Source organism: Punica granatum, chromosome 2 (assembly GCF_007655135.1).
Source record: "Punica granatum isolate Tunisia-2019 chromosome 2, ASM765513v2, whole genome shotgun sequence".
NCBI lineage: Eukaryota > Viridiplantae > Streptophyta > Magnoliopsida > Myrtales > Lythraceae > Punica > Punica granatum.
Window position 1 is genome coordinate 144,208 of NC_045128.1, and position 9,602 is coordinate 153,809.

Sequence of the window (9,602 nt, forward strand, 5' to 3'; positions counted from 1 at the left end):
TGAAGAAACCAAACCTGTAATTACTATTACGATTACGGACGAAACAAGTAACCAAATAGGCATTCCCTACATAATTGATGTGTAATGAAATTCCTATTACATCCAATCAAACATAGCATTAGTGACCCAAGTAACTCTTGCGTCGGGCATTTTGTCTAACAAATAATAAAAAATGGGAAAATAAATAAAAAATGGAAATCCATTTTGTTTTTCGGTAATTAACGAAAATCCATTTTGCTCGCTTCCGTCCACAGAGATCTTCATCATTCTATAGTCTGTCAATTCGATCCGCTCACTCTCCCCTGTCTCTCCCGTCTCTCTCTCTCTCGCGGATCTCGTTCACTGTCCCGATCAAAGCACCATCAAATCAGAGCACGCGAAAGCGGCACCCCAGTGGCAGATACATATAATAGGTGGAACCGGAAGGGAGAGTTGCAGTTGCAGTCCGTTCCCGGAGAAGAAGTTATTCCACCGGAGGAGGAGGAGGAGCCCTGAATGGCGGGAAACGATTGGATAAACAGTTACCTGGAGGCGATCCTGGACGTAGGTCCGGCTCTCGATGACAAGAAATCGTCGCTGCTGCTGCGGGAGAGAGGTCGCTTCAGTCCCACCCGCTATTTCGTCGAGGAAGTCATCACCGGATTCGATGAGACCGATCTCTATCGCTCCTGGGTTAAGGTTCCACTGATTCCTACGTGCTCGATATCTCTATCGCTTCTCCATCTCTCCCGCCCCCTCCTTTTCCGATCCGGTCCTCTGTTACTGTACGCAATTGCATTTCTTTCTAATTGATTCTCTCCTTGGCTGCTGGTTCCCTCCACTGCCCAGGCCCAAGCAACGAGGAGTCCCCAGGAGAGGAACACCAGGTTGGAGAACATGTGTTGGAGGATTTGGAACTTGGCCCGTCAGAAGAAGCAGGTATCTCATTCTCTACATTGTCATCATCATTATTATATTTCTTTTTCAGCTCGTGCTTTGCCGTAGTTTTAACTCTTTGGCTCCATTTAGGTTACTGATTGTGGATTTTTATGCACCGTGCTTGATTTATGGGAAAGTTCCTGAGCTGTTTGTGCAGTATGCCGAGCTCTTCCGAATATTGTTTTGAATTGACGTTCCAATCACATGAAATGGCCTTTTACGTTCCCTTCTATTTGAGGGGGGACAAACGAGTCTGGTATGATGGGTATTCATCCCCCCCTTTATCTAAATGATGTTCTTAGCTTCCAATCATCATTGCAACTGAACTTGCCACAGCTATTCCTGTTAAGGAGAAAGTTACCTAAAACACCGTTCTTACTGCCGAAAGTCCACTGAAGAGAAAAATGTATTGTTGCCTCCTTACTTGTAATCATCCTGTTAGAAGTTTGAGAGACTGAAATAATAGTCTGTGTTTTGAGGTCTGAGCTTCTTGCTGCTGTTGCCATTTTATTTATCCCCATGAGATGCCATCGCCAAATAATGTTGCGCAGGATCATATGGTTTTGTTGCCTGTTCTGACTGGAGCCTTTGTCCAGTACACACTAATGAACTCCTAGTCCTTGAAAGCCTTTTCTTTTCTTGTGTTCTGGGAAAAAAGGATTACCTCAAAACTTAATATACTAGTTCACTTATTAGCTCCTGGCTTGATTCTCTTTTATAGCTTGAAGGAGAGGAAGCTCAAAGGAAAGCAAAACGTCGGCTTGAAAGGGAAAGAGGCCGAAGAGAAGCCACTGCTGACATGTCTGAGGACTTATCTGATGGAGAAAAAGGAGATGCAGTCAGTGATATCTCTGCTCATGGTGATAGCACCAGAGGCAGGCTTCCCAGGATAAGTTCTGTTGATGCAATGGAGACATGGGTTAGTCAGCAGAAGGGGAAAAAGCTTTACCTCGTTTTAATAAGGCAGGGTTAAACTTGATATCTTTTCTCTGCAAGTATGATCATATAAAAGAATCTGACACTGACACCATTTGACTGGTCGTGTGTATGCTTTTAGTCCAAATATTCTGTTGAACAAGTTCATGCCTTGGACAATTGATTTTGAGATGCACAGTGTCATTTTGGATAAAAATTGGCAGGCAAGATAGTTGGGCCACAAACTGATAAATTTTTTATAAAATAGTGATAGCAAAATTATATCCAACTGCTAGGATAAAGAAAATGTGCACCTTTGGCTCCGTCACTGTACCTAATTCTTTTTAACTGCCTTTGGTCCTGCAGTCTCCATGGCTTGATACGGGGTGAAAATATGGAGCTTGGTCGAGATTCTGATACTGGTGGCCAGGTGAGCTTGATGTTACACTGATTGCTTTTTTCACTCGATCAAGCAAAGCATGCGTGGAGATATTTGCTCACTAGTTGTTAATGACAGTCTTTCCATTTACTGTCTGTTGCATGCAATCTGTTTTATAGGTCAAGTATGTTGTGGAACTAGCACGGGCTTTAGGTTCGATGCCGGGCGTTTATCGGGTTGATTTGCTGACTAGGCAAGTGTCAGCACCAGACGTTGATTGGAGTTATGGTGAACCTACGGAGATGTTGACCCCTAGAAATTCTGAAAATCTAATGGATGAAATGGGAGAGAGCAGTGGTGCTTATATTATCCGTATACCATTTGGTCCTAGAGATAAGTACATCCCAAAAGAACTTCTGTGGCCTCATATCCCTGAATTTGTTGATGGTGCACTCAACCATGTCATGCAGATGGCAAAGGTTCTGGGAGAGCAGGTTGGTGGTGGACAACCTGTGTGGCCCGTTGCCATCCATGGACATTATGCAGACGCTGGTGATGCAGCTGCACTTTTATCTGGTGCCTTAAATGTACCAATGCTTTTTACTGGACACTCACTTGGTCGAGATAAGTTAGAGCAACTTTTGAAACAAGGTCGTTTATCAAGGGATGAAATAAATGCAACATACAAGATTATGCGTCGAATAGAAGCTGAAGAATTATCGCTCGATGCCTCTGAGATAGTGATAACTAGCACGAAGCAGGAAATAGATGAGCAGTGGCGTCTGTATGATGGTTTTGATCCCATTCTGGAGCGGAAGATTCGAGCAAGAATCAAGCGCAATGTGAGCTGTTATGGAAGATTTATGCCTCGCATGGCTGTAAGTACCACGAACTATTGTGGTTTCTAAACATCGTACTATTTTTGGCTGCTGATGATTAACTTTTGTTATCTCCAGCTTATTATTAGTTCCTATTCCTCATTTATCGGCATGTCCAGTTTTGGTTGGGTACCAAGATTCTATTACTTAAAATAAAATGCAGTAGTACTTTATTGACCTGACATATTTATTGTGGATTTAGCGTGTGCTTTTACTCAAAGACTTGTCTGAGGGCAGCATAGGTCTGTTGATTCAGTATGTGGTCGGGGTGGGCTTTGGCCCTCTTTTAATATTCTATCACACAAGAAAGAGTCCCGGTTGATGGTGAGAGGACTTCCTCAGTAGCATGTGAAGGTTCAAAAGATTAAAATCAGCTTCTGAGACTGAAACTGCGGCAGGAAGGATATTGACTTTTTCTCTGCATCTGCTTTGGAGTTTGGTTCACTTGACTAATATGTATATGCAATACTTTTCTAACATTGCATGTGCCTATCCCTTATTATGCATATTGGTTAATGCTCTTTCCTGTGCGGATCATCATCAGATAATAACTATTTCATTTACTGACATTGTACAGATAATCCCTCCAGGAATGGAGTTCCACCACATTATTCCACATGATGGTGATGTGGATGGCGAAGCAGAAGGAAATGAAGATCATCCTACTGTCCCTGATCCTCCTATCTGGTCCGAGGTCCTGCATTCTCCCTGAAATTGTTGATATTACTTTATAGATCCTACATTCAGGGACATTAATTATTTTAATTGTGTCTACTTGGAACATATGCCTTAGGGTTAAATTGTGTCTCATTATTTTCTGCATGTGATTAAATGTAGATTTTTGACATGTTACATTGCGTTGCAGATAATGCGCTTCTTTAGCAATCCTAGGAAACCTATGATATTGGCACTGGCGAGGCCAGACCCAAAGAAGAATATTACCACTTTGGTCAAAGCATTTGGAGAATGCCGTCCATTAAGAGAGCTGGCAAATCTAGTATGTCATTGTGCTAATGATGGAGGATATTCTTCTATTATGGGCATGAGATGGCATCATTGAGATGGTAATTTTATTTCTACTTCATGCAGACGTTGATTATGGGTAACAGGGATGGTATCGATGAAATGTCCAGCACAAATGCCTCAGTTCTCCTCTCTGTGCTCAAGCTTATTGATAAGTATGATCTCTATGGGCAAGTGGCATATCCAAAACATCACAAACAATCTGAAGTTCCAGATATATATCGTCTTGCAGCTAAGACAAAGGTAACCTTGTGTCTATATCTGACGTTCCTTGAGTATTTTGATTTCTAGCCAACTCAGTTTGTAGAGCTGTGCTCACGCTCTCCCTCTCTCGGTTACTCTCTCTCATGCATGCAGACATGAAGCCATTAGGCATATGAGTGTGGTTGATTTAGCTGATTGTGTTCTATTTTCATGCAGGGTGTGTTCATCAATCCAGCATTTATTGAACCATTTGGTCTTACTTTAATAGAGGTGCTTTGATTTGCTTTGAAGTGATTATATGTCGAAGGTTGTTCTTGGCCGGACATGAGATTAATTTCTTTGTCCATCTATTTTCTGCACAGGCGGCAGCTCATGGTTTGCCTCTTGTGGCCACAAAAAATGGAGGCCCTGTTGATATCATGAGGGTATACTTTCTTGTCAATCATAACATCTTCTAAGAAGGATCTTCTTTGCACAAAACTTTGCTTTTGCTTGGTACATTTTTTCCAGTCATTTAATAACAACTGATTGAGATACTGCCTCAGGTTCTTGACAATGGTCTCCTTATTGATCCACATGATCAGCAGTCTATTGCTGATGCTCTTCTGAAGCTGGTTGCTGATAAGCAGCTCTGGGCAAAATGCCGGCAGAATGGCTTAAAAAATATTCATCTGTTTTCATGGCCAGAGCATTGCAAGACTTACCTTTCTCGTATTGCAAGTTGTAAGCCCAGGCATCCACAATGGCAAAGAAGTGATGAAGGAGTAGGAACTACAGAATCAGATTCCCCAAGTGATTCCTTAAGGGACATACAGGATCTATCTCTAAATCTGAAGTTTTCGCTTGATGGGGAAAAGAATGGAACAGGTAGTAATGATGCCTCTGTCGGATCTGAAGAGAGCACAGCTGATAGAAAAAGTAAACTGGAGAATGCTGTCATGACATGGTCAAAAGGCGTCTTAAAGGACACAAGAAAGACAGGTTTGGTGGAAAAATTGGATCAGAATACTAGCTCTAGCAAATTTCCTCCCTTGAGGAGGAGGAAACATATCTTTGTCCTAGCTGTGGACTGTGATTCCCTTGACGATCTTCTTGATGTCACTCGCAAGGTTTTTGCTTCTATGGAGAAGGAGAGGAACGAAGGATCTGTTGGATTTATTCTGTCAACATCTTTGACCATTTCAGAGATTCACTCTTTCCTCGTCTCTGGGGGCTTGAATCCTGAAGACTTTGATGCTTTTATCTGCAACAGTGGTAGTGATCTCTACTATCCTTCAGTTAACTCGGAGAATCGTCCCTTTGTGATTGATTTCTATTATCATTCACACATTGAATATCGTTGGGGGGGAGAGGGATTAAGGAAGACTTTGGTGCGTTGGGCAGCCTCTATTACTGATAAGAAGGATAAGAATGAAGAACAGATTGTCACTCTAGCTGAGAAACTCTCAACAGACTATTGCTATGCTTTCAAAGTGCAGAAGCCGGGAATGGTATGCATATACTCCCATGTTATAGTAAAGAAACCGTACTGTAGAGAATTTTCTTACTTGTCAGCATCAGTTTAAGCTAATTATTGAAGCCTGAGACCATGCCACCACTATTTTCTGCTGATTTTCATTATGGCATAAGTAAATTGTATACTTAAATTCTTACCTTTTGTAGGTTCCCCCAGTGAAGGAGGTTCGGAAAATGATGAGGATCCAAGCTCTTCGTTGCCATGCTGTGTACTGTCAAAATTGGACGAGGCTTAATTTTATACCAGTTTTGGCATCTCGGTCCCAAGCAATTAGGTATTTAACATGATGGTTATTTCTGTTATTGAAGTGCACTCTTTTATCCTGAAAGGGAGTAGCACGAAGAATGAGCTCAGTAGTAGTTTCTAAAAGATGAAAGAAACGATGGTTTGCAGGTATCTGCGTGTGAGATGGGGGGTGGATCTGTCAAGGTTGGTGGTGTTTGTTGGGGAGTGTGGGGACACTGACTACGAAGAACTTCTGGGAGGAATGCACAAGAGCGTGATTCTCAGGGGTGCGTGCAGCAGTGCGAGCAATCAATTCCACACGGGGAGGAGCTATCCCCTCTCTGATGTGATGCCATCAGATAGCCCTAATGTTGCTCAGACACCTGAGAATTGCAGCAGTGCTGACATCACGGCTTCCTTGGAGAGTTTAGGACTTATTAGATCATAAAGGGGCAAGAGAGATCAGAAAACACGGCTTTCTGGAAAGAAAGTCCATGTCAGGTAATTGCATTGATTCGGTGGGCATGATTCAACATCCTCTGTTCTCTTTGCTTCGGTCTTCAGTTACTATGTCGTCCAAGATCATGTATGGACCAGGTTTCAAGCCAACCCCCCACCAAAACAGAACACAAACCCGGGCCATGTAATTTTCCATATGAACCAAATCTTTTGGTTTTGGAGATGTGTCTGGCATGTACTTGAAAATATACCCGTACCTCTCTACTTGTAGTATATATACAGGATAATGGGCATTGGGCCATTATTACCGTGCAAGTGCTGTGGGTGAGAGCAACTTGTACTGGTTTGTTGTTTAATTGAAGCATTGCAACGGAAACTAGTTTTTGCATGCAATCAGATTGCGCATTGTGATATGAATTCCATCAGAAAATTGGGGGGAAGAAAAAAAAGATCTAACATCTAATGGGAGGTCGGCACATGCTATGTTACGATATATAACTAGCATCTGTATGATAAATATATAGAGATGGGCATTTTTTTTTTTTAATTTAAACCACAGAGATGGCCATTTTTACGGTATTTTCTTTGGATTATTATCCAATATAGGAAAATTCCATTAACCACTCTTAATCATTAGCTCAAGGGATACGCCCTACTTTTTTTTTTTTTTTCCAAGAAACGATAGTGTGGATGCTTCATAAATCCACAACAAGAGCGGAATACAACTGGATATTACGAGAATGGAATATAATGGTTTATCCACCAAGTAAATGATAAAGAATAGTAAGTGGAAAAGTCAGTTTGCCATCTTGAAGACAAATAATAACTTTTGCTGATATCACTTCCTTTGTTTTTAATTTACTTCTCCAATTATAACTTCCTTTGGATTATTATCTCCCTCTGTGAAGAGGAAGAGGGGGAAGTCGGAGCGGTAACTGCTCCAATCTCGGCCATCACTATCACAAAGGAGGTCATTGGCGAGCGCAAATGCCACCAACAACCTCCTTTGTAGAGGTGGTGGTCCAGATCAGGGCCTCCATGGCCCCCCAATCTCTCCATTGTCTATATTCGACAAAGAGAGTGGGGAGATCGAGGGTGGTGCAGGCCCCGATCTCGGCCACCACCTGTGACAGACGAGGTCGCCAGCAATCGTCCCTTCCTATCGGTCGTGCTCTGACTCGTTTACACTTAATACCAGGTAAGAATCCGCGCGCTGCAGGGATTATTATTAAAAAAAATAAAGATAGAACTGTCAGATTATAAAAGCATATCAATATTCACTAAATAATGTAAAATTTTGATCTCAATATACATATATATAATCAAAGAAAATCATACGAAGATTAATAAATTCATTGCTCCTTGTGTTCGTGGATCCTTCAATATTGTCTATCTCACTCTAATTTTCATGTATCTTTCTCACGTTCCAATTCTTTTATCATATGATAAACAAATATAGTGACTCAAAGAATCAGCTATATCGCACATGAGCATGATTTTAGTCTTTTACAGCAACATATGTACGCAAGTTTTAATGGGAAGGATATGTCGTACTTACCTTTGCTCACGTTATGCTCTAGATTATTTTCCTTTAAAAGATCGACACACTATGTTCAATTCTAATTCTTTGTATGATATATATGTACAAAATTAAATTGTAAGCATGCACTATTTATTTTTTCTCAGGGATTCTGATTGGAGGAAATTATTGGGACCAGTACAAAACATTTACTCTTGTTGTACAAGATTAAATGTTTTGTATTTGGAGATGACTTAATTTTCAATCGATCGAACCAAAGCATTGTACTTTGATTAAACAAGGAAATTTCCAACCATTAAATTATATATATATATATAATCTATATATACCTTTAGTGTATTGCAAACGGCATTCGGCGTCCAACATCTAACGTATACAATTATACTTATGTAATCTATATATATTTTGATATAATGCAAATGACTTTTATATATATTTATATATATCTTACGCTATATTCCGTTGTTTATAATTTATATATTGGGCGATATATATATAATTTATATATTATCGTGCACATATTTTTTTCTCTTGTATATATTACCTATATATATTTTGTTAGATGTTTTCTTCTCATTGTATATATATTCAGTTGGATTCTACTTCATAAGAATATTTCTTTAATAGGAATAGGATTATAAAAATATCATTAATCTAAATGATGAGTTGGCAATGTGAAAGAGCTTTGCTTTATATTTTTGAACAAGTGATGACGTGAAAATTCAGTTCAAGATTTTGTTATTATATATATATATTGATTATAAGTGAATTAGCTAAAAAAATAAATAGATTTTTTTACTTAAACATTAAGTACTTTTTAAACAAATGAAATAAATCAAAAATAAGTTCAGCAATGGATCACGAAATCTTGGCGATTTTCTCTATCTAATGACTGGAGAGTCCACTTTAGTAATAGAAATACATCTCCTACCGAAATAGAATTTGTAACTTGCTATCTTCTTAAAGATTTACTTGTGGGATGGCAGAACGAACTAGGGCCAATTCATTTATTCAGAGAAATTACGATCTAACCCTACAATTGAAATAGATATTGAAAGAGTAAATATTTGCCCGCAAAGGTTTTTATTAGATTAGTCAATCTTGTTTGATCCAATATGATAAAAGACAAAACAAAATAAAGATTCATTATAAAAAAAAGACATTGTTTATATGACATTATTTCTAGATTATTTTTCTTTATATTTTATAGATAAATGATGTCATATAAATAATGTCTTTTTTTTAATAACGAATCTTTATTTTGTTTTGTCTTTTTATCATATTGGATCAAACAAGATTAACATTTTTTTTGATAATTTTTTTCATTATTGGAAATGTATTTATCGATTCATTAGTAAAAAACCTTCTTCCACTTTTGAATTGCCGAAGCAAGAATTTTATGTAAGAGTCGAAGCCCCAAAGGGAGAATTAGGAATTTTTTTAATAGGAGATCAGAGCGGTTTTTTATTTGTTTAATTACTTCATCGAGACCATTAATATGAGCAATGCCGTCGCCTACTTGAAGCACGGTACTGGTATTTACAA

At 39.2% G+C, this 9,602-nt stretch overlaps 1 protein-coding gene across 1 annotated transcript; it reads left to right on the top strand.

The window, feature by feature from the left end:
* The first annotated feature begins 243 nt into the window (after positions 1–243).
* Positions 244–6,910, top strand: LOC116195573 (probable sucrose-phosphate synthase 1). Its single transcript, XM_031524836.1, has 13 exons — positions 244–678; positions 829–918; positions 1,640–1,881; positions 2,200–2,263; positions 2,392–3,090; positions 3,668–3,784; positions 3,956–4,087; positions 4,180–4,356; positions 4,534–4,587; positions 4,680–4,742; positions 4,863–5,807; positions 5,980–6,107; positions 6,227–6,910. The coding sequence occupies exons 1-13, from the start codon at positions 496–498 to the stop codon at positions 6,504–6,506; spliced, it is 3,174 nt and encodes a 1,057-aa protein (XP_031380696.1). The 5' UTR covers positions 244–495; the 3' UTR covers positions 6,507–6,910.
* Positions 6,911–9,602: the final 2,692 nt, after the last annotated feature.

Coding starts and splice junctions, on each gene's coding strand:
- LOC116195573 (XM_031524836.1), top strand. CDS start 496: ATGGCGGGAAACGATTGGATAAACAGTTACCTGGAGGCGATCCTGGAC. Junction 679..828: donor TCTATCGCTCCTGGGTTAAG/GTTCCACTGATT, acceptor TCCACTGCCCAG/GCCCAAGCAACGAGGAGTCC. Junction 4,357..4,533: donor GTCTTGCAGCTAAGACAAAG/GTAACCTTGTGT, acceptor ATTTTCATGCAG/GGTGTGTTCATCAATCCAGC.